Source organism: Poecile atricapillus, chromosome 1 (assembly GCF_030490865.1).
Source record: "Poecile atricapillus isolate bPoeAtr1 chromosome 1, bPoeAtr1.hap1, whole genome shotgun sequence".
Lineage (NCBI taxonomy): Eukaryota > Metazoa > Chordata > Aves > Passeriformes > Paridae > Poecile > Poecile atricapillus.
The window spans coordinates 123,959,816-123,983,803 of NC_081249.1; the positions used below are offsets into that span (position 1 = coordinate 123,959,816).

The following is a 23,988-nucleotide window of genomic DNA, read 5'->3' on the forward strand; positions in this document are numbered from 1 at the left end:
TGCCCCCGTCCTCCCGCCCGCCAGGGGGCGCCCGCTCCCTCCCCTTCCCGTCGAGCCCCGCGCGGCCGAGGCGGGAACGCGGCGGCCCAAGATGGCGGCGGCTCTGGCGGTGCGGAGCTGCCTGGAGCTGAGCGCGGCTGGCCGGGCCCCGCCGCGAGCCCCGCAGGAGCTGCTCTTCATCCCCCCCGGCGTCGTCCCGCTCCCTGCCGGGCGCTACAGCGACAGCGCCGGCGGCTTCTGCTACCAAGAGAGCGCGCAGCTCGGGGCCGCCACCAGGAATCGCTGGGTGCGATGGTGAGTGCACGCCCCCGTCCGCCTTGCCTGGCTTCGACCCTCCTCATCCACACCTCTCCCTTCCCACCCTCCTGAGACCCTCCCGTCTCTCAGATCACCCTCATCTCTGCCCTTCTCTCCCCTCTCAGCCCCTCCTCATCCACGTCTGCCCCTCTGTTCCCGCAGGAGCACGTCGGGGGACACGGTGGAGCTGGTGGAGGAGTCCCTGGACGTGAACCTGCTGAACAACGCTGTGCGGCTGCGGATCCAGGGCTGCCCGTTCCTGCCGGGCGGGATCCACCTGTGCGAGGTGCAGAGTCACCTGGTGCTGCTGCTGCTCACGGCGCAGACGGTGCACCGCCTGCTGCTCCCGCACCCCGCCCGCCTCTACCGCAGCGTGAGTGCCGGGAATGCCCCCGGGGCCGGGACAGGCGACCCTCCTCACCACGGGGAGGGCTTGGGAAGGGAGTAGGTGACCCAAAATACATCGGGAACAAGAAGAAAAGTGGAGGTTTGGGGAATTTAGCCGTGTTTTGCTCAGGAACTGACTGGGTTTCCAGCCTGTGTCATGTGGACTGTGGTGACACTGGAGTTGAGATGCTGTCGGGAATGAGTCTCATCTTCTCCAGAATCCTTCCTGGTTGGATTGTCTTTTTTTTCCTCAGCTGAGAAGGCTGCAGGCTGGTTTTGTCTGAGTTGGAATCTGTATTTCACGTGGCAGATGGATCCCAGGCAGGGTTTATATCACATTTACCGTCTTTTTGTGGCTGTGGGTTGGAACTGGATGGTTTTTAAGGTCTCTTCCAACTGAAACCATTGCAGGATTCTGTGATTCTCCCTATTTGCTCTGAGTTCCTCTTGTGCCTGCTTCTTGCCAGGATCCTCTTCCCTCCTGGAGAGCTTCTTTCCTACTTTAAGGGCTCTGGAGAGCTTTCCCAAGGGATGACCCTGTGCTGTGGCAGAGCTGCTCTTCCTGGGATTTGTCACTAGTGGTTTTCTCTGATCTGTCCCAGAGATTTTTTACTGGAAAAATCCTTTTTATCAAGGAGACAGTTGTCATTTCATCAGTGTCTGGTGGGGTTTTTTTTTTTTGTCCAGTGCCTTAGATATGTGTGCTCAGGATTTGATGTTTTGTGGAATCCTCTAGGATCATGGAGTCCAGCCAATTCCCCAGCATTGCCAAGGCCACCCATGTCCCCACGGGATGGGAACTCCACCACTGGAGCCTGTTCTAATGCCTGATAACCCCTTCCATGAAGGAGTTTTCTGTGATACCCAACCTGAACCTCCCCTGGGCACAACTTGAGGCTGTTTTCTCCTGTTTCCTTCCAGGAGCTGATAACAGAGAGCCAAGTGCAGTCCGTGTTTACAGATATCAGCAAAATCCACATCAGGGATCCCTCCAATTACTACGTGATTCCCAGCGTGCCAGGGCTGGCTCCCAACTCCGTGGCCTCTGCAGCCTGGCTGAGCAGTGAGGGGGAGGCTCTCTTCGCCCTTCCCTCTGCCTCAGGAGGGATCTTTGTCCTTAAGCTGCCCCCTCCCGATGTGCAGGGTAAGGATTGTGTACTACAGCCCCTCACCCGCCTTGGAATTTCATTTGATCTTCATTTTTGATTTTCCTTTTGTTTTTAAGGAAGTGTTTCTGTCGTGGAATTGAAGCAGAGCTCGGTGGTGCAGCGTTTCCTCACGGGCTGGATGCCGACTGCCATCAGGTGAATGCCTGGAGATGGGTAAACTGAGCTAATTTTGGCTTTTGGATCCCCTCACCTGGAATTTTTAGCTCAAGTCATACAGTCACCTATAAATACTCCACACAAAAAAGTTAGCAGGGTCACAGGAGCTATCAGAGTACGGAAGCTGAGAGTGGAATGCTGGATTAGCAGGGTCCTGCTGATTCCATGTGTCTGTGAATATGTTCTCTAGTAATTGGCCTCCAAGGATTTGCTCAGGATGTGGCTTGCAGCCAGCATGGATTAGGGATTACTCTGGCCTGGTGCTGAGGAGCCAGGCGCGTTCCTGACAAGCAGAGGTTGCGTGGGAATCACATGGATGCTCTGTGGTGGATTTGGATCGTTAGGGTTGGGATTGTTAGGGTGGCTTAGAGCACACAGCTGAATCCTAGGGCCTTTTTCTTGGAAGTGGGAGTGAGTCCCTTGATGCCCTGAGTGACTTTGACCATTGGGGGTTGTTGCCCAGGGGATGTCAGAATCCTTGCTGGGGGCTGTCAGGATCCTCGCTCATGGCTTCTTGGATCCTTGTCAGTGGCTGGCAGGATCCATGCTGGGGGTTGCTTGGATCCTTTTTTCCTCTCTGGATTCTTCACCTGTGTTCTGCAAGTACCTGGCTGGGGATGGGGAAGTGGGAATGTGCTTCAGTTCCACCAAAGCAAGTGAAGAACTGAGTGTCACTGGTGTGGTGTGATCCTCTGTTCCATGGATGCTGAAACATTCCCTTCTCCTCATCTCACCGGTTTGTTTGGATTTAAGTGCAGTGGTGGAACCCCACTGCCTTGGATCTGTGCACCTTCTGTGATTTTAAAATCATGAAATCCTGGAATGGTTTGAGTTGGAAAGGGCCTTAGAGCTCATCCAGTCCCACCCCCTGCCTAGGGCAAGGACACCTTCCACTAGACCAGTGTCCAGGCTGGGTTTGGACACTTCCAGGGACGGAGAGTTTCCTTTGAAGGTGTTGATGTAACCTCTGGTTTTCCAGAGGCGATGGTGGCCCCTCGGATGTGCCTGTCAGCCTCTCCGTGCACTGCCTGGATCACGACGCCGTCCTCTTCGCCCTCTGCCAGGACCATAAGCTCCGGATGTGGTCCTACAAGGTGAGCAGAACTTGGGTTTGGGGGAGCGAAATGAAGCCCAAGGAATCATGGATGAGTGCTTGGCATGGATCTGTCTCCCATTAAATTGTGGCTTCTCCACACTGGGATTTTGGGACAATATGCGAGAACAGTCGTGGTGTGTTTTGGGTAGCAGTGTCTGTGAAGCGAGGGGGTTTCCTGCCCAGCCGCATTCCTGGGATAAGAGTTGTTTTTTCCAGACCAACTGGAGCATTTGGGAAGGCAGGCAGGAGTGTTTTGAGGCCCAAGGAGCCATCCCAAATGGATTTTCACGTGCTTTTAACAGTAATGAAATTGTCTTTGTCAACAAGAAGTTAATAAAAGCCTCTTGCTCCAGATATTGAGTGCCAGAGCTAATGGAGCAGCACGTCGCTTTCACGGCTCAGTGGCACTGGAATGTGCTGTGGGAGGGAGGGGAAGCTTTATCCTACATGCCTGAGCTCCGGCAGCCTGTAGGATTGGTGGGAAGGGGGCCCAGGTGAGCTAGGAGAAGCCAAGGAGTGGTTCAGGTAAATGTATGGATCCTTAATTAACTTCTGTTATGGAGAATTCTGGGCAGATGTTGTCAGATGTTGTCAGAAGGGAAAGGAGAGGAGGGAGATGAGCATTTTCTCAATCCAGAGTATTTCCTAAGCTGCTCTCCTGATACTTTTGTTGTTTGCAGGATCAGATGTGCCTGATGGTGGCGGATCTGCTGGAGTTCATGCCGGTCAGCAGGGACCTGCGGCTGGCGGCTGGCACCGGGCACCGCCTGCGCCTGGCCTTCTCCCAGTCCCTGGGCCTTTACCTGGGAGTCTACATGCACGCTCCCAAGCGAGGGCAGGTATGGAGCCACGGGCTCTTCAGGCTGCAAGAAGAGTCCCCTAAGAATTGGGTTTGGAAGGCAAGAAATAGAGAAAAGTTTCATGTGTGACCCTTTGGAGGGATCAGCGCTTTCTGAATAAACATTTTCCCCCTCACAACATTGCAGGATATGTGTGCCCGAGCCCTGGGAGTGGAATTCCCTGTGTGACTAAGCTGATCTGTGAGGGCTAGTACACTTGTTTACCTCCTGCTCCAAAAGCGTGGATGTGCCGTGGGAAAAGGGAAGGTCCAAAAGGAGCTAAAAGCATGGAAATGCTGATGGTGTGTTTACACCAGGCTCCTGGGAGCGTGTGGATGCTTCTGCAGCTTGGGGAGAACTTTTTGTGGAGAACGATAAATTTAGCAGGAGGGGAATGACGGCACAAACCAGGCTCATCTGTTGGACAGCTTATCCCTTTCTCCAGGGAATTCCCACACAGAACAAGAGTATGAGTCCTGTTGTCCCATGAGTGCTCTGCTTTGGGAAGAACATGCAGAGCTAGGCCTGCAGCTGAGGAATTGGGGCTTTCCCACCTTAGTCTCCTTCTTTTCCCACATCTTGTGGTCACTGGCAGTGCTGGGTGTGGTGGTCTTAAAGTTTTTCAGGTTTAGTGTTTGGAATGACCTGGGAGTCCTTCAGGGCCAGGCAAGGATGAGTGTCCTTGGGGAGAAGGGTGATGCCAGCATGTCTGTGCAGAGGGTCCAGTGGTGTGCTCAGCTCACCCCTCTTGTCCTCTGGGGTCTGTTACCCCTAGCACCGGGCAGGGAGATGGACTGGAATGATGAGATTCCCTGAGATGTGTTGGTCTAGTCCTTCAGGAAATGATTTATGAGGTGTGTTTGTAGTTTTGTGTCTTCCAGCTGGTGACCACTGAGAACAACCGCTACAGCCTTGACCACATCTCCTCCCTGTTCTCCTCGCAGGTGAGAGCTGGGGCCTGGCCCCCTGGAAGGAGAGGCCTTTGGGATTTAAATCATAGAGTCGTGGAATGGTTGGGTTGGAAGGAGTCCCTTAGAGCTCATCTTGTTCCAGCCTCCTGCTGTAGGAGGCAGAGACACCTTCTATTAGACCGGGTTGCTCCAAACCCTGTCCAACCTGGCCTTGGACACTTTCAGGGATGGGGCAACCACAGCTTCTCTGGGCAACCTCAGCACCCTCACAGGAAATAATTGCTTCCCAATATCCCATCTGAATCTCCTTTTTTTTCAGTGTAGAGCCATTCCTTGTCCTGTCACTCCAAGCCCTTGTCCGAAGTCCCTCTCCATCTTTCTTGTAGGTTTCCTTCAGGTACTGGAAGGGGCAGTTAGTTCACCCCAAAGCCTTTGCTTTTCCAGGCTAAACAATTCCCAAAGCCTGTTAAATTCCACAAGGGAATGTACTGCTGTTGTTAAGTACCCACCTTTCTCTGCTGTACTCTTAATTTGGGGATAAGAAAGGAAATTGTCTCTTCATTCTTTCCTAGGAGACTCTGGTTGACTTTGCCTTAACCTCAGCCGAGATCTGGGCACTGTGGCACAATGAGGAGAACCAAACAGTTGTGAAATACATCAACTTTGAACAGTGAGTTTTGGGCATGGATCACTGGGATAACTGCAGGAAAACCCTGTCAGAACTCCTCAACTTAGAGATTTATACTCAAGCTGCTGGAGCATGGAAAATGTAAAAATCCAGGCTGCGGGATTGCTGGAAGTGGAGTTTGAGCATGGCAGAGGGAGCGCTGTGCTTCCCCACAGCTCCTTCAAAACAGCCAGATGGTCCCTTCCAGGAAAAAACGTGTTTTGGGGAGATGGTGGTGAGAAAGGATCATCCCTGAATATAAAGCTGAGAGGGTGGGTTGGTGCAGAGCCAGGGTGCTGAACAGTGGATGAAAAATGCCGTGAGTGTACAGATTTTAGGAGATTAAGTTACTGGTCAGTCTGAGAGTTGCTTGTAAGCTTGTGTGATGGGGAGAACATTGATTTAAATGAAGGGTTCTAACTTGTTCCATCAGTTTATGGCTAGGAGTACTACAGTTAATCTCTCCTGCCAAAATATGTCCTTTGTCACTGCACAGACCTCCTGTTTCCACACCCAGAGGGCTGTTTTTGCTGATGAAAGCCATAGGTTTGGTTCAGGTGGATGCCAAGCTGATTCCAGGTTTGTTTCTTTCCAGGAATGTTGCAGGCCAGTGGAACCAGGTGTTTGTGCAGCCGCTCCCTGAGGAGGAGGTGACAGTCCGACAGGATCAGGACCCCAGGGTGAGCCACCCATAGAACAGCACCAAAAAACAGTGAGGCCACTCAGCAGAGAAAATGGGAATAAACAAAGTCAGGGGTGTGCAGGAAGCTGTTTTTGATCCCAGGTTGGAGCAGGGTGTGGACAGAAACACAGATCCAGGGAATGATGTTGGGAATGGGAAGAAAGACCAGAAACAGCATCTTAAGTGTTCTCCTCATCCTTGAGCTTCCTTAAGTCACAGTCTTTTTGCAGGAAATCTACTTGGAATATCTCTTCATGCCAGGCCGGTTCACTAATGCAGCTATCCAGAAGGCTTTGCAGGTAAATGAGAGAGAGCTTGGGATGCTCTCTTTTCATCCTCTTCCTGGCCCTTTAGATGTGAGGCAGCAGGATTCCTTGGAGCTCTTGCCAGGCATGTTTTCATGGGGCGTCCCTGGAATGAGTTGGTGGCTGCTGGGCTGTGCTGCAGCTGCTGTGTGCCCACAGCCAGAGGTGGAACCTGGAGTCCAGATAATTTTTTTTTTTCCCCTTTGGATAGCACAGCAAGTTGCTGAGCTTGTTTTTCATTCCTGCTGATTTAGCCAGGAGAACGGGAACTCAGTGCCCTGTGGTGCTGTTTGTCAGGATATGTCACAGAATCATGGAATTACTAAGGTCAGAAAAGCTCTCTGAGATGGTGGAATCTGACAGTTCCATCCAGCACTGCCAAGACCACCACTAACCCATGTCCCCAAGTGCCACATCACGTGGATTTTAAATCCTTTGAGGTGTGGTGGCTGCACACTGCCACACATCCATGTATCCCAAATTTAGCATCCAGACCTTTCTTTTAACACTTCCATCCCACAAAGTGCTGGCTGATGCTCTTGTCCTGCTTTACCTCACTCAGTGCTGCTTCAGCCCTTGGTGAGACTTATTTTGCCTTAAATCCAAGTTTCCTGTGCTGCTTTGCAGATCTTTTCTCAAGGAACTGAGAGGCACATGGATCTGACATGGGATGAGTTAAGGAAAGAGGTCACCTTAGCCGTGGAAAACGAGGTGAGATGGATTTTCCTCCCAGGATATTTTTTTGTACATGATGTCATGATGTTTTAGGTGCCAAGTGACTCCACACCTTGGTTTATCCTTTAGTTCTCCAAAGGGAACGATGAAACTTTTTAAAAAGTGCAAATCTTCATCCTTCCTGCCTGGGGTTTTTGGAATCCTGGCTGTTCTGTCTCTGCTCCCTGTGTGCACTTGGGTCACCCATCACACGGTGCCCAGACCACCACCATGCAGAGTGATTGCTCATCATTTTGGAGGAGAATCCAAAATAGAGGGATTATCTCCCAAATAACAATTATTAGGGGACCTTCCTGAGAGATCCCTATGTTCTTTTTGGGTCTGAGTTTCCCTTGTTTTATCCTGTTCTTATGTCACTCGGCCATTCCTGATTCCCTTGTTTTGCCCCCACCAGTTCCAGGGCAGTGTGACGGAATACGAGTGCTCCCCAGAGGAGTTTTGGCAGCTGCAGGTGGAATTCTGGTCCAAGTTCTATGCCTGCTGCCTGCAGTACCAGGAGGCTCTTTCCCGGCCCCTGGCCTTGCACCTGAACCCCTACACCAGCATGGTGTGCCTGCTAAAGAAGGTGAGGCTGGGTGGTGGTGAGATTCCCTGAACATGTTTTTCCAGAGGATTTGGGAAGCTCAAGGGCTTTCTCCTCACCTTTCAGGGCTCCATGTCCTTCCTTGTGCCCTGCTCCTTGGTTGATCATCTCTATCTCCTCTCCAACGAGCACCTCCTGACCGAGGATGACGCTGCCATCTTTGAAGGTGAGAATGGATGGAGTTTCTTCCCTCCTGTCAGAGATGTGGGAGCTTCCATAGAGATCCTTTGAAGAGCTCCTGATACACAGTTGCATGGAGATACTTTTATTTGGACTTTGCAGGAATACTTATTTTGTGAAACTTGGCTGTCATGCCTCACACCAGCAATTAGAAAGTAGTGCCAAGGCTGCCAGTAGAATCATGGAATTGTGGCATTGTTTGGGTTGGGTGAAATTTTTCCCTGTGAGGGTGGGGAGGCTCTGGCACAGGTGCCCAGAGGAAGCTGTGGTTGCCTCATCTTCATAAGTGTCCAGTGCCAAGTTGGACAGGGTTTGGAGCAATCTGGGATAGTGGAAGGTGTCCCTGCCCATGGCAGGGAGTGGGACTGGATGGGCTTTAAAGTCCATTGCAACCCAAACCATTCCAGAATTTACGAGATGTTTTCACATCAGCTTTGGAGAGGGGCCGTGCTGTTCCTTGTCTCCAGGAAGTGAATGCCAGAGTATGGAAAACATGTCATTAATATTGTCACCACAGTGCCCTCTGTGCTTTGCTGGCCCTGGAATGCCGTTTCACTAAGAAAAAGGCAATGGAAAATGTTACCTAAGCTCCACTTTCGTGCTTGAGTGATTTTTATATATTTTTATAAAGCAGGATCATCGTCCATTGGTTGAGCTTTTTGTGGAGCAGAGGGAAGGAAAGCTGGAGGCCTGGGCAGGATTTGGGAGCCCCAGCAGTTCCTGCCCTGGCTGTTTTAAACAGTCACAGTTGCAAAAAATGGGATTTAATTTAAAATCTCACCCATAAAGAATTGCAGAGCCAAGCTGAGACATTTTCTCCAGGATATATTTTCTTGCACTAATTATTTTCTTTCAACCTGTGGTTGGAAAAGATTCCTTGGAGGGAATTAGGTTTTTTATTGTTGCATCATTTTTTATTTTCCAAACAATAAATCCCAAATGTTTCCCTTATCAACTCCTGAGCTTTAATTTAGCCTCATTGTTATTGGGGAAGGTTTGGCACAGGGAACTGGGACCAGTCTGCTGGTGATAGGAGCTGAACTAACTGGCTTTTGCATGGTCTTCCCACCTTCCCTTGGAAATCTCTTGGAAAATACACAGTTAGATTCTTTCATTGCAGATTTGGAGATGTCTCGTGATGTTGTCTGTCTTGTCCAGTGCCTTCGCCTGATCGGAGAATCAATTTCCATGGAAATGGCATTCATCATGGAAATGGCCTGCTCCCGCCTCCAGCCTCCAGAAAAGGCTGCAGAGCAGATCCTGGAGGACTTGATAGCTAATGACACGTAAGGAGATGTGTTTTCCAGAAGCTTCTCAGGGTGGCTGAGCTGGGATTGTCCCGAGCCGTCCTTGCTTGACATCCAAGGGCGTTTGAGATGTGTGGGCTCCTTGCCCTGTGCTGCAGGAGACTTTTCCAGGGATGAGGACCATGCTTTGGTGTCGTTAGCAGGGTCTTCCATCCACAACCTAGAGAAGAGGGACAGATTCCTTTTAGGTGTGGAAAGAAGTGCCTGGAGGGAGAGGTCAGAGCCTTGGTCAAACCGTGTGGTCCTGTGTGGTTCCTGTGCTAACCTGAAATCGTTTCCTTGTGGAATGCCAACTATCTGGCTGTTATTTCCTGGTAGCCTGAGGTAGTGGAATAAATAGACTGGTCCCTGCAGGCGCTGTAATAAAACTCACAAGCTAGCCAAGGATTCCAGTTAGGAATGTCCAGGCTGATCAGATACTGATCCTCACTGGAAGGGAGTGTAAGGGAGCCCTCTTCAGTTGGAACCTCAGGTTGCCGTTCGTGATGATGAGGATCTTTTTGATTTTGCAGGGAAAATGTGATGGAGGATATCCACAGCAAACTGCAGGAGATCAGGAACCCCATCCATGCCATTGGATTGCTCATCCGAGAGATGGACTACGAGACAGACGCTGAGATGGAAAGAGGTGAAAGCTCTTTCTGGGAAACGCTAGGAAGTGTCCTTACCCTGGGAATTGTTCCTGCCTGTGTGGCTCCTGCCTCACCTGGCTGGTTTTCCCCGCAGGTCCTCACCTGGCGCTGCGCATGAACCTGTCCCAGCTGTTCGGCAGCACCACCGCAGGGAATGTGGTGTGCGGGGGGGTGGCCAAGATCTGCACCGTCCGCTTCCTCCTCTGCCGGGACCTGCTCATCCTCCAGCAGCTCCTGCTGCGCCTCGGAGATCCAGTGAGTGCAGCCCCCGGCTGCCACGCCCCGGGATTTGGGAATCCTGTGGGGTTCTGCTGGTGGTGCAGGGCGGAGCTCTGTCTCTTCCCACAAGGCTGTTGGAATAGCCCGAGGCTTGGGCAGGTCCTGCTCTCTCCAGCTGGTTTTGTCTTCCTAAGCAAAGCAGCCTAATTCCCTTTATTCCTCGGTGAACATCCAGGAAGGAGAAAGCCAAGCTGTATTTGTGGAAGGAGGGCATGAATTCCAGCCTCCTGTGTGAATCAGCACACATGCAGCTTTCCCAGTCATCCTCCCATCGCTCTCCCAGCACCGATGGCAGCTCCATTCTGTGGCTGCACACTCCAAGGCTGCAGTTTCGGCCCCTTGGAAGCTGCTCCAGCCAGAGCAAACAACCCCCACGACAGTAGCTGTGTTTGGAGTGGTGGGAAGGACTGGTTTGGGTCTGTCCCATCAGGCCTGAGGCCACGTGAGGCATGTTGCTGCTCACAGGGACACAGGGATACAGAACAAGTCCCCAGACAGGGACAGCCTTGTTTAAACCAATATTATTTACTTAGAAATAGCCAGGAGTTTCCTGGTTGAAAATAAATCCCTTTTTCCTGTACAGGGTTGTCCTGGTAGCATTTAAAGTGCATTGCAAGGTGCCCTCTGGAGCTGGGCTCTCCCAGACCATGAGACATGTGACCTGCTGCTTTCCCACCTTGGCATACCTGTGTCCTTTGAAAGCTCAGATTGTTTCATCTCCTGTGACTCGTGCTCTTTGCTGGAGCTTATGGAGACTCTGATGCGATCTCTGCAGCAAAACCATGTTTTCAGTCTCAGGGACAGCAATCCCGGAATACTTTGGGTTGGAAGGGACCTTAAAGACTGTTTAATTCCCCCCTGGGCAGAGGCATTTTCCGCTAGGCCAGGTTTCTCCAAGCACCTTCCAATTTGGCCTTGAACACTTCCAGAGGTGGGGCAGGAGTCCTGCTGATTCCCTGGGAGGGCTGAGCTCCTGCCAGGCTGTTGAACACCTTGGTGTTTGCAGAAGGGACAAGCTGGGCCTGACACAAACCTCTCTGGTTGCCCTTGTCCTGCAGTTGCTCCAAGTGTGCCAAGCTCTCTGCTTTCCTTGCAGATGGTTTTGGGAGGGGGACAGCTCTTCCAGTCCCAGCAGGACTTGCTGCACCGCACCTCTCCCCTGCTGCTGTCCTACTTCCTGATCCGGTGGGCGAGCCAGTGCCTGGCCTCCGACGTCCCCTTGGACACGCTGTAAGTCTCTACCTGGCCTGGCTTTGATTCCTCCTTAATCCACCTGAAATGCCCTTCCTGGTGTGGAAAGCAGGTGCTTGCTGTGGGAGTATTGCTCCAGGAGCACTGGGGAGGGTTTTTTCCCTTCCAAGTTCTGAGCTGACTCTGCCTTGTGCTAAATCTGCCCTGCGAGGCCTCGCTGTTCCATGCTCTGTGGGAGTTGAACAATGAGCACAATTAAAGCAGGAGGCGTTTTGTTGTCTCTTCACTGATGGCTCCTTTCTTCCCTAGGGAATCTAATCTGCAGCATCTCTCCGTGTTGGAGTTAGCAGACACCACTGCTCTGACACCACACAAACTGGGTAAGGTGTCCACGGATCATCAGCTCTCCCTTTCTGTTATTTAAGCCTGTCTCTGCCACCTGAGGGAAGTGCTTTATGCAGGGAGCTAATGGACTGTGTGGTTGAATGACCCTGATTTAAGTGGGGATGTTAGTCAGGCTGTCAACAACAACAAAAAAAAACCACAACAACAAAGGATCTTGGAGTCTTGAACTTGGATTTTACTCTCAGCCTGAGAAGGATGGGAATGCCTCAATCAGCCAAAAATTTTTCATTCTAACCCTGGCAGCATCAACCAAACTTAGCCCTCATGTACTTTACAGTGGCTATAGTAGCTCAGACTAAGTCTGTCACAGAATCCTGGAGTGGCTTGGGTTGGAAGGACCTTAAAGTTCCTCCAGTTCCACCCCTGGAACCATTCAGGAACACCTTCCACTAGCTGGAGTTGCTCAGAGCAGCCTGCTCCATCTAGCCTGTCCTGCTCTCCAGCCTTTACCCCACAGCATCCAAGAGCTGCAGCTCAGGGGAGCATTAGAATGTACAAGTACTTGCTCAAAACGTGTTTGAAAATGTGGAAATACCTCCCCAAAACATTGCAGCTGATACTTGGTTCATATTTTTTAAGTTTTGCTGCAAAGATGTAACTTTTGGGTTTGTTTTTTATTGGGAGAATATAAGGCAGCTTTAATTAGGGAAATGTGGGCCTTGAAGTGGTTCCAGAGGGAGGAGGTGAACAAGGATGGGAAGGAAGCATGCAGGTAAGAGCCTGCTGTGACTAGTCAGCACTTGGAGGCTGAGATACTTCAGAGGGAGCTGGGGAAATCTGGGACAAACAGGCAGCAGTGCCACGTGTGAGCTGGGAAAGAGCGTCCTCCGCTTTCTGACATCAGTGATCCTCAGAGCCTGAGCTCTCCCTGATGGAGAGCCTTGGGTGCAGGAGGCAGCTGGAAATGTCAGGGAAGTTGAAAACATCCTTTGTGTGTGCCGGTGTCGTGGGTTATTTCTTGGCGGCTCGTGAGGAAAGTCCTGTTTGGCCACTGTTCTTTAGGGAAAAATATGTGAAACGTAGGGAAGGAGGTGGCAGCTCGGGAAGAGGCGTCGGGAACAGTCAGTAAGGGGGGATTTTTGGGATGCTGGAATGAGGAGGGAGGGAATGGAACAGCCAGCTCAGCACTCCCTCAGCCCTGTCGTGCTAGAAAGCTGCAGCTGGCCTGGGAATAACAAGTGGAGAGGGAGCAGAGCCCTTTTTTTGTGTGTTTTAATTGAGCTGTGGTTAATAAACACTGCAGGATGGGGCACTTTGATCTCCTGCTGCTCCCTCTGACTTAACCAGACGGCAGAAGAAATCCAAAACCAACAAGTTGGAGTATGGAACGTGCTTTTGGTTTGCCCTGACTTAATCTGTGCTGTTTGGGCTGATGAGCACAGGACAGGGTGGAAAACCTGGGATCTCTGCTTCATGTTCTCTACTCACTCTTCCTTTAATTTGTACTTTTAGTATCCGGCCCTCAAACAATCGTGGAGCTCTTCTTTCAGGAAGTGGCCAGAAAACACATCATATCCCGACTCTTCCTGCAACCCAACACCTCCTTGGCTGAGACAAGTTTGAATTGGCCTCACCTCATCACCTCAATAGTGGCTGATTTTCTGCCTCTCCTGTATCCTTGTCTGTGATTCCATTGCCACTGAGCCGCCTGTCGTTCCAAAATCAGTTTTCCACCCCCAAATTTCAAAGACAAGCCTCCTGAAGGAGGGAGGTTTTTAGCATTAATGGGATTTGTGGGTATTTTAAGATTTCGCAGATTTCATCCTGTTTAGGTGCACGATAAAGGATTTGAGTTTTTGACTTTAAGCCCCTGAGCTCTCACTACTTGACTTGGTGGGGCGGGATGCTGGGGGATTTGGAAGGGTAACAGGAGTTGGGGATTAGATGTACTGGTGATTTTGTTCTAATATGAATAAATCTTATTACAGAATAATGATTTGTATAATGAGCAGCTTAATATTCTCTCCTTTCCCCCCACAAACGGAGCGTGAGAGGCATGTTGACTTCCAGACTAGTTCTCCAAGCTCTCCAGACTGGATGGTCCTGTGTTCCTTAACCTCTGCTCAGATGGCCCAGCAATCCCAGCTTCCTCTTCCCAGAGTGCCTGATGGGGAGCTGTCAGTACACCCAGCTCCAGGTGAGTGCATCATGCCAGCCCTCTCACAGGTGCTGGAAAATTCCCCAAAACATTGTCTTTCCAAGTGCTGGAATTCTTCCTTCCCCTGGTCGTGAAATCCTGGAATGGTTTGGGTTGGAAGTGACTTCAGAGCTCATTCAGTTCCACCTCCTGCCATGGACAGCGATACTGTCCACTATCCCAGGTTGCTCCAAGCCCTGTCCAGACTGGTCTTGGACACTTCCAGGGATGGGGACAGCCACAGCTTCTCTGGGCAACCTGTGCCAGGGCCTCCCCACCGTCACAGGGAAGAATTTCTTCCCAATATCCAATGTAAATCTCCGCTGTTACAGTTGAAAACCACCACCCGTAATCACTGCTCTCTGAGCTGAGACAATACAACAGTGTGTTTGATAGGGAGTGATTTAAGATTGTGGAATCCCAGAACAGTTTGGGTTGGAAAGGACCTTAAAGCTCATCTCATTCCATTCCCCTGCCATGGGGGAATCATCTTCATTTTCTCTTTCATCTGTTTACAAGAGCATCCAGATACTCAGGTTTATGCTATTCCCTTTCCATGGAGGAGTTTATTCTCCCAGGGCTTGTCTGACTGTGTGATGCCACGCTCCTGAACACCTTTGCAGAGCCTGTTTAAATATCCCAGCCTGTTTAAATATCCCAGCAATCCTAGAGCTTGTTGGCTGCTGATGTGCCCACAGCCTTTCCTGTACCGCCTTTGCCCACGATTGCCCATGGGACCTGGCTTCAGAAGGATTTCTTCAGCCCAGAAAGGGCTCATCTATTTCTTAAATGTCTTTAAGCAAACTGGAGTTGCTTGTGCTCAAGTTCTGACCTGCACAATTCCTTGTCTGCAGCTCCACGTGATGCTTTATCCCAGTCTGGGCATTCCTGGAGGCACCAGGGCCAGGCAGGCTGTTAGTGACGACCTGTTTTTCAGCAGAACCTTTTATCCTCCCTGCCCCTCATACCTGGGGCTGAATTGCTTCCTTTTGTGTTGTTGCTGAATAGAATTGAGAGAAGAATTTCAATTCTTCAGAGCCTATGAGCCAGGAAATTCCAAGATTAGAGCAGCATCTTCTCCCTCCTGGCATATGTGCAGGCTTTGAATCGCCTTGCATTTCTTTCGCCTCGCTGGTGTCTCCTCCAGGCTTTTATCTCCGCAGAGCCCGGCTCCTCCTCCTCCCCACTGCCTTCTGTTCCTCTCCCTGACCCCAGCTGGTCACGGAAACTTGGATTAAGTGCCTTGACCCTGGGGAGATAACAGCAGCTTTGCTGTGAGCATGGTGACCTGAACTGTGGGGGTGCAGGAAGCTCCTTGCAAGGAGCAGGCGGGCACGGGGACGGTCTGGTGACAGAGCAGAGGCCTGGGACACGGGCCAAGCCTCTCCGTGCTGCTCATTGTGTGTGACAAGCTGGAGCAGGATTTATCCCTTGTAGCTGCTAATCCAGGCAGTGAATCCGGGCTCCAGGTGCGTTGCCACGTGGTTTTGAGAGGACTCATGGCCAGGAAAGGCGAGGCAAGAGGTGCTGGTGGTTTGTGCACCTGTAGAGCTGACTTGACTTCCAAGTCCTGGTTTCTCCTCCGAATTCCTGCTGAGTCCCGTGGCCCTGCTAGCAGGACATGGCTGCTTCTCCAAGGATGACGAGGATGCACTGCTGGCACAGGCCCAGGCTGGGTCATCTCGCTTCATCTGTGCCCTCAGTGCCATCGGCTCTCCCTCCCACATGCTGTAATCCATGTGCTTCCTTGGCTGCTGGCCCTCTCCTGCACAGGTATTCCCCTTCTAGTACCTGCCTTGCCCATTGTACTGCAGCTTTTGCTCTGCCCTCCACGTTCTGTCCACATTGCCCCTGCAGTTCCCTGCAACAGGATGTACGAAGAATCCTGTCTGATTTTTGGGCATGTTGGGAGGTGTTTCTAAGGTGCTTCATACAGATACTGGAGCTGTTTAGAGCAGTTTTTTCCCAGGAGCATGTGGGGGGTAACTCCCCCTTTTACAGAGCTGGAGCAGCTCTGCTCTGGTGAGCTCAGAGAGCTGGGAATATTCAGCCTGGAGAAGAGAAGACTTCACGGTCTCCTGGGAGCCTCTTCCAGTGCCTAAAGGGGCTCCAAGAGAGCTGGAGAGGGGCTTTGGACAGGGACCTGGACTGACAGGACAGGGGGGAATGGCTTCATACTGAGAGAGCAGGGCTAGATGGGATAATGGAAAAAAATGCTTCCTTGTAGGGGTGCTGAAGCCCTGGCACAGGTTTCCCAAAGAAGCTGTGGCTGCCTCATCCCTGGAAGGGTCCAAGGCCAGTCTGGACAGGACTTGGAGCGGCCTGGTCTAATGGAAGATGTCCCTGCCCTTCACAGGGACGTGGGTCTGGATGGGCTTAAGGGTTCCCTTCCAACTCAAACCATACCAGGATTTCATGATCAGTGCATCCAAGGGACTTTAGGGCTGGAAAGACCAGCCCTCGGGCTGGAGAAGCAGGATTTGTCTGAGCACAGCAGCTAAAGAGGCCATCAAAAACTTGCTGGTTCTGGGTGCCTGCAGATCACAAGCAAGCGCTGACCTGAATCCAAACTCCTGTTCCTTCTCTCCCGTAGGAATACATCCGACTGCTGCAGCCATGGTGCCACGTGAACATGGGCTCCTGCTGCTTCATGATGGGCAGGTGCTACCTTGTCATGGGTGAAGGGCACAAGGTAAGGCTTTCCCTCATCTCCTTCCTGGGGTCTGGGACCTTTTCCCTTGGGAGGGAGGAGGTTGCACAGGAAACATCTTTCCCAAGCTCTGCTTGCTTTGGAAAGGATGGGATTGGATCAGCCAGTGTGATCTGCTCTTGGGAAGACCTCATGAGCTTGGGACAGGCAGTATTGTCCCCTCACCTGTACAGCAGGTGGATCAGTCACCTGAAGGGACAGCAAGCTGATTCCAGGTCTGCTTCCAGGCTTTGGATTGCTTCTGCCAAGCTGCCTCTGAGGTGGGAAGAGAGGAGTTCCTGGACAGGCTGATCCAGCCCGAGGAGGGTGAGGTGGTCTCCACGCCACGCCTGCAGTACTACAACAAGGTACGGTCCTGAGCAGGTAAACTGGCACCAAGTCATTCCACACTGCAGAGGGAATTCCTGCTCAATCTCTGGATTTGGGGAAATTGACTTGAGCCTCAGAAAACTTTAGCTTTTGGAATGTGAAACATCTGTACTTTCTTTACTTTGTCTGGGGTTAATGACAAGCTGATTGTGTGAAATTTAGGTACTTTCCACCTATTGGTTTCCTAATAGCTAAGGACTTTGTTATCCAGCAGAAAAAGGCAGGATGAGATCCAGCTGCAGGGAGCAGAAGCCAGACAAGTCCAGGCTCGGTGTAAGATGCTGCCTAAGGCAAAGGTTACTAAGCTCTGAGGCAAATTAAAATTAATATGTTTGATTTGAGATAGGATCTTTCTTCTGTATAATGCCATGGTTCAAGCAGGCTGCAAGCCTGGAGCTGGGCTTTTGGTGAGGGATTCCCTGGATTTAGGATCCAGAAAACTAATCATTAATGCTGAAATGCTTCAAAAATCCCCCAAGTACAGAGGTGAATCCTCCAGAGAAGCCATAACCTGGTCCTGTTGTGCTGGGATTTCATTCAGATCCCTGCAATTTACGCAAATATTCCCTTTTAAAGTCTAATCCCTTAAAAATCTTTAGGGGCTGGAACATCTCCTAAAGAATAAACAACAAAAAACCCTCCTGCCAACTCTTTAGTGGAGTATTCTTCCCCCACCAGGTCCTTCGCTTGTTGGAGATGCTGGGTTTGCCGGAGCTGGTCATCGAGCTGGCCACCCTGGCTATCATGGAATCAGCAGATGATTGGAGAAGCCAGGTACAGCCACTTCCTTCCTAGTAAGCTGTTTCTTCAGAAACCTCTTCCACAGGAATTGCTGGTCGGTTTTATAACTGATTTGTGCTGTTTTCAGGCTACTTTGAGGACCTGCATCTTCAAACATCACTTGGATTTGGGGCACAATAGCGAAGCCTACGTAGCCTTAACGCAAAACCCAGATCCAGGCAGGTAGGTGACAAGCTTAAGCATTTGTTGGAGGTCCATGGTCCCATTTTTCCGTGAAACTGAAAGGAAAATGACACTTCAGGGGAGGGAACTACTGCTGCATTAGGTTAATGTGTAGAGGTGGGTTTAAAAATGTAGAGTTCATTTTTGGATGTTCATCTGAAGGACGCCTGGGATTGGCATCCTCTCAAAAGAGGAAAATGGGAGGGGAAAAAACAGGGAAGAGACTGAAGGATCATGTGTAGCATTCTATGTTTAGAAGCTATGGGAGCTAAGTTGATTTTGTTTAATAAAGAAAAGATTTAGTGTTGAGTTTTCAGTTTGAAAAATGAACTGGGTAGAGAAAGCTTTATCCTAGCAGAGAAAAATGTTGGAATAACAGGGGAGAAATAGGAATGCTTTTTAACTGATTGAGGGAGGGAGGGAGACTGCCATCCTGAGAGGCCTTTCCAGAGGATGTTTCCAGCACAGGAGAAACTTAAAGGTTTAAATTGATTCTAAGCCAGGAAAAAGCCTGCAGAGCTCGTCCAGAAGCAGGAGCTTGTCACAAATTGGTTGTTTGTGGCTCAAATCCCGGGTTTGTTCGTGCTCCTGGGTTTATTCCTGCTCCTCCAAAGGGTTGTGCTTCCCTCTGCAGGCAGCTGGACTGCCTACGCCAGCTAGTGGTGGTTCTCTGTGAGCGATCCCAGCTCCAGGATCTGGTGGAATTCCCTTATGTGAACCTTCACAATGAGGTAATCCTGGGATCACAGCTTGTGGAGGGGGAGAGCACAACCCTCCCTTTAAAGGGATTATGGACCCACTGGAGCCTCCATGTGCTGCAGGTTGTTGGGATCATCGAGTCCCATGCTCGGGCCGTGGATCTGATGACTCACAACTACTACGAGCTGCTCTACGCCTTCCACGTGTACCGGCACAACTACCGGAAAGGTAAAGCTTGGGATGGCACCTTGTACCTGCCCACCCGCCTGGGACACCCTTTCCCTGCCCCTGCCAGCTGTGTGGCCTCTCCAGGCTGTTGGCTGATGCACTTTCCCCTGTTTTCAGCTGGAACAGTGATGTTTGAGTACGGCATGCGGCTGGGCAGGGAGGTGCGGACGCTCCGAGGGCTCCAGAAACAGGGAAATTGTTTCCTGGCTGCCATTAACTGCCTGCGGTTGATCCGCCCGGAATACGCCTGGATAGTGCAGCCAGCCTCTGGAGCTGTGGTGAGAATGCTGAGCTTCCTGGAAAGGAGCTTCCAAAATCCTTTCTGATGGGAGCAGAGACATAGGACTTCTTAATCTGCTGCTCATGGCCAACCGTCTTGCCCTTCTCATCGATCCTATCCATCGCCCTTGTGCCATTCCCATCTTTCTAGGGCAGGGGGGAAGCAGGAAAACTGTTGTGAATGGGCTGGTGGGTAGACAGGGGAGTGTATTACCTTGTGTTAAGACAGAAAATGTTTTAGGAAGTGAACAGCTGGAATACCAGTCCAGAGGAGTGTTAGTGTAACAGGGGTTGTGTTTCAAATCCCATTCAGGACTCAGGGAGGTGGTGGCTGCAGCCTGGTCACCTGATCCTGATGTTCCTGATAGCCAGGGATAAAGTAACCTGAGTTCCCAAGGGACTGTACATCCTCCCTGGTCCAAATCTAGGCTTGAAATGGAGAGCTCTTGTTGGGATTTATCCTATCAATGATTTGTCCTTCAGAAACCAGGTGGGTAAAATCCTCTTTCTGCTTTTTCCTGCAAGTACGAGCGCCCGGGAGCGTCCCCGAAGAGGAGCCATGATGGGGAGTGCATGGCTGTTCCCAGTAAGTGCCCAGTCCCATGGCTCTGGAGTTTCCACAGCCTCTCTGCAGCTCCCATGTGAGCTGGGAGATGGCTCAGGCCAGCTCCTGCCTCCACCAAATCAATAATTTGTGGGATTTTAAGGTCAATAACTCTCCCAGTGTCCCCCACTTGCAACACGCCTGCCATATTCCCCAAGGAATACAGTAATTTCCCCAAGGGAACAGCTATTCCCCAAGGAGCTCCTGTGCCTGCTTCTAACAGCTTGATGCCTTGACAGCTCATTTTTTCAGTGGAAATAACATGTAATTTAAAACAAAACCAGCTTTTTGAGGCAATTTCTAGTTGTTCAAGGCTGTTTGTGCCCTTGGAAATCCTGTGTAGGAATAAGCTCTGCCTGCATCTGCCACAGCCCAGGATGTGGGATCAGGTTATCCTCAGTGTTCCAGTAGGAAAATTTAAGGTCAGGTATTTTTAAACCTGACTTTTCTGAAGAGGTTTTTTTTTTTTTTTTCTTTGTGGCATGTGCCTGGCAGGCAAAGCAGCAGCTGTTCCCAAATATTATCTAACATCTGGAGGAGGAGGAGCAGGAGGATGGTATCAAGGACATAAGCACAGTCAAGGAAGCAGGGAAGAGTCAGCAAATCCTGATCATTCCTTTGGTGCTTTTTTGGGGTACAAATCCTCTTAGGATGGCAGAGGGCTGTAGAGATGCTCTTACAAGGGCTCCAGGGAGACCTCAGAGCCTCTTCAGTGCCTAAGGGGGCTCCAAGAGAGTTGGAGACGGGATTTGAACAAGGGATGGAATGCCAGGACGAGGGGGAATGGCTTCACACTGACAGAGGGTGGGTCTAAATGGAATGTTGGGAAGAAATTCTTCCCTAGGAGGGTGCTGTGGCCCTGGCACAGGTTGGTCAAAGAAGCTGTGGCTGCCCCATCCCTGGCAGATTCTGAGGTCAGGTTGGTCAGGGCTTGGAGTAACCTGGGATAGCGGAAGGTGTCCTTACCCTTGGAAGTGGATGAGTTTTAAGGTCCCTTCCAGCCCAAACCATTCCGTGATTGCATGACATTCTGCACAGTGCCCAGAGAGCCCTTTTTTAAGTACTGAGAGCCCAGTATCCATCTGTTCCAGCCACTCACCAGATTGAGATCCTGGAGCTGGAGGATTTGGAGAGGGAATGTCTGCTGGCACGGATCCGGCTGACCCTGGTGGAACACGACGTGTCAACAGCAGCTGTGGCAGGTGAGGGGGCTTCAGCCACTCTGTCCTGTCCCAGAGGCAAACCCAGAAGCTGCCAGGGACCATCAAATTCCCATCCCTACCATGAAATCCAGCCACTGACTTCAGCAGGTTCTGAGATGAACATCAGGAGAACCAGTTTTAAGTTTTTAACCTTTTTTTGGCTTTTCCAACCTCTGATGGTCTGCAGTGGAGTTGGGACAAAAAAAGGCATTTTGGAAATCATGGAAACATAGAATTATTAATGTTCGAGAAGACCTCCGAGATCATCAAATCCAACCTCTTTAATTGATGAATAATGTATTCTCCTGGACAATCCTGCTTCATGGAATGCTGTTAAAAAGCTGTGAAAGTTGTTCCTTTCTGGGGAGCAGGAAGGTGTAACTTTCCCACCTGGAGTCTTCTAGTATCTCTGGTAGAAGTTACACAACATGTCCACATCTTTCCCCTCTAAATGTCAGGAGGAGGTGACTTCCCAGTGCGGGATTGCAGGGAAAGGATGGAACAGCTGCTTTGAGGTCAGAGTGGTGACGCAGGGAGCTGAGTGCCACAGTTTCTGTGCTGGCAGAGCTGATGCATTGTTTGCTTGGATACAGACCTGTGATGAGGCTGTCCCCTCCCTAACCTCAATGATCTTGGGGATCTTTTTCCAACACTAACAATTCAATGATTCCAAACAGGAGCAGAATTTGCCTACCATGTCTTGCTACCTGTGTCCCTCTTGAGTCCCTCTCCATCAGGGACAGCTCTGTGGGTCACAGCTGCTCTGTCCAGTCCCTTCAGGGATAGCTCCTGGGCTCATGGGATGCTCCAGAGGCCAGGAAAGCCTTCAGCTATGGATTGAGGAGTACTGCTGCGGGGTGTTGGAGGCTGTTGGCACCCTGCTGCTGCATCTCTCAATGAGTAACACAGGGCGAGGTCCTGGTGAGCACTGGGGTGTTCCTCAGGGAGGCTTTACCTGCTCTTCCTCCCCTTCAGGCAATTCCACCCCTGAGGAAACGGTGTCTCTGCTGGTCCGGGCTGGGCTCTTCGACTCGGCCATCACCCTCTGCCAAACCTTCAAGCTGCCCTTGACGCCCATCTTTGAGGGCCTGACCTTCAAGTACGTCTGGGTGCCCTCCCCTGTCAGGGGATGGAAGGATGCAGGGGCTTGGGTGTGGTGTGGAACTTGCCCAAGAGCCATTTTTTCCTGCCGGTCCAGCTGGGTTGTTGGTTGAGAATAGTCCTGCAAGGGGTGGTTTTGATGCTGTTGGGAAGGGGCTGGGCTCTGGAGGGACCCGCCTTCCCGTGGCTTTTGGTCATGCAGGTGCATCAAGCTCCAGCTGGGAGGGGAAGCGGCACAGGCGAAGGCCTGGGACTGGTTGGCAGCCAACCAACTCTCAGCACTGGTCACCACCAAGGAGTCCAGGTAGGTATTTCTCCACAGTTTGGGAGAAGGATCTGGAGACAGGAGCTCTTTGTGAATCCAGGGGGTTACAGGTCCTTATAAAACCCCTAAGGCCAGAACTGTGGGCACAGGATGTGGGGAGAGCTGTGCTTCCACCCTGTCCCCACATCACCTGGAGCACACTCTGGGCCTCACAGAAGGGGCAGGAGCTGCTGGCATGTGTTCCACGGGGAATTGTTTGCTTGCAGTGCCACAGATGAAGCCTGGAGGCTGCTGTCATCCTACTTGGAGCGTTACCCATCGCAGAACAGCCTGTACCATCGCTGCGTCATCAACAAGCTCCTGGCACACGGCATACCTCTGCCCAACTGGCTCATTAACAGCTACAAGGTGAGAACAGGGAGACAGCTGTCCCCAAAAACCCTAAAATTCTAGAACTGCTGGGTCACCCTCACTCCAATGGACGCCTGCCAGGTGCTCTGTGCCCAGTACCAAGGCTCAGAGCAGGTTCTCTTAGTGTGGTCCCAGTCCTGGTCAGGTTCCCTGGCTGAGTTTTCCTCTTTCTGGCAGGAAGTGGATGCTGCCGAGCTGCTGCGCCTGTACCTGAACTACGATCTGCTGGAGGAGGCCGTGGATTTGGTCCTGGAGTACGTGGACGCTGTGCTGGGCAAAGGGCACCAGTATTTTGGGATCGAGGTGAGCTTACCTCATCGCTGTTGGGATGTGGCAGGATGTTCCTTGGGGGACATGATGTGAGGGTTCCTGTCCATTCCAGGTCCCACTGTCCCCATCATCCCCCACGATGTGGCTTCCCTACACTGCCATTGACCAGCTGCTGCAGGCGCTGCGGGAGAGCAGCGCCAGCGAGAACAGCGTCGTGGTGGGTACCAAGCTCCCAAACACCGGGATGGGGACAGGACAGGGTGGGATGGGTGGTGGGATAGGGTGGGATCCCTCGTGACTCTTGTCTCTCCCAGCTCTATGAGAAGCTGAACGACAGGATGGAGGACTACCAGCAGAAGGTCAGCGTGGCCACCATGGAGCGCCTGTACTGTCGGCCCTAGTCCGGGTGACATCCCCAGGAGTGTCACCATCTCACCCCGCGGTGCTGGTTTTACCCATTGTTTTCCATAAGGATCCGGTTGAGGGAGGTGGAGCGCCGATGGGTGTGTCCCCTCACTGTCCCTTTTGAGGCCAGTGGGTGAGCAACAGAGCTGGGCAGTGTGGCCATTACACCCCTTTGTTCTCTGCCTCCTCCAGACATGGAACTGTTGGGAATTTCTTTTATTTATTGGTATGTTTTTGGATCAACTTTAATAAAATGGAAGTGTTATTTGAGATGTGCGTAAGGATGTGGTGGGAAAAGCAAGGACTGTGGTGCTCCTATCCAGAGATCATCCCCATACTGCCCTTGCCCTAGGGCTGAGATAGATATCGGGAGGGATGGAGCCATATAATACCCAGTGGATATAGCTCAGGGGAAGGGGGTATAGGATAATAAGGGGCTGTAGTCCCCAGGAAGAACTGTAGGATTATGCTATAGGATAGCATGTGACCACAAGCCCGGAGGGCAGCACAGGGCTGTTGGGGCT

At 51.4% G+C, this 23,988-nt stretch overlaps 1 protein-coding gene across 1 annotated transcript; it reads left to right on the top strand.

Moving 5' to 3' along the window:
- Positions 1–64: 64 nt before the first annotated feature.
- NUP160 (nucleoporin 160) lies at positions 65–23,734 on the top strand. The gene is made up of 35 exons (XM_058854907.1): positions 65–294; positions 460–670; positions 1,606–1,828; positions 1,910–1,988; positions 2,989–3,103; positions 3,786–3,944; positions 4,811–4,888; positions 5,428–5,525; positions 6,118–6,202; positions 6,435–6,503; positions 7,137–7,220; positions 7,639–7,809; positions 7,894–7,993; positions 9,128–9,293; positions 9,827–9,942; positions 10,041–10,201; positions 11,322–11,455; positions 11,726–11,796; positions 13,274–13,433; positions 13,889–13,958; positions 16,552–16,650; positions 16,896–17,015; positions 17,716–17,811; positions 17,906–18,000; positions 18,635–18,731; positions 18,822–18,927; positions 19,045–19,205; positions 19,732–19,792; positions 20,902–21,012; positions 21,988–22,111; positions 22,316–22,417; positions 22,645–22,786; positions 22,967–23,092; positions 23,172–23,276; positions 23,374–23,734. The coding sequence occupies exons 1-35, from the start codon at positions 92–94 to the stop codon at positions 23,458–23,460; spliced, it is 4,185 nt and encodes a 1,394-aa protein (XP_058710890.1). The 5' UTR covers positions 65–91; the 3' UTR covers positions 23,461–23,734.
- The last annotated feature ends 254 nt before the right edge of the window (positions 23,735–23,988 follow it).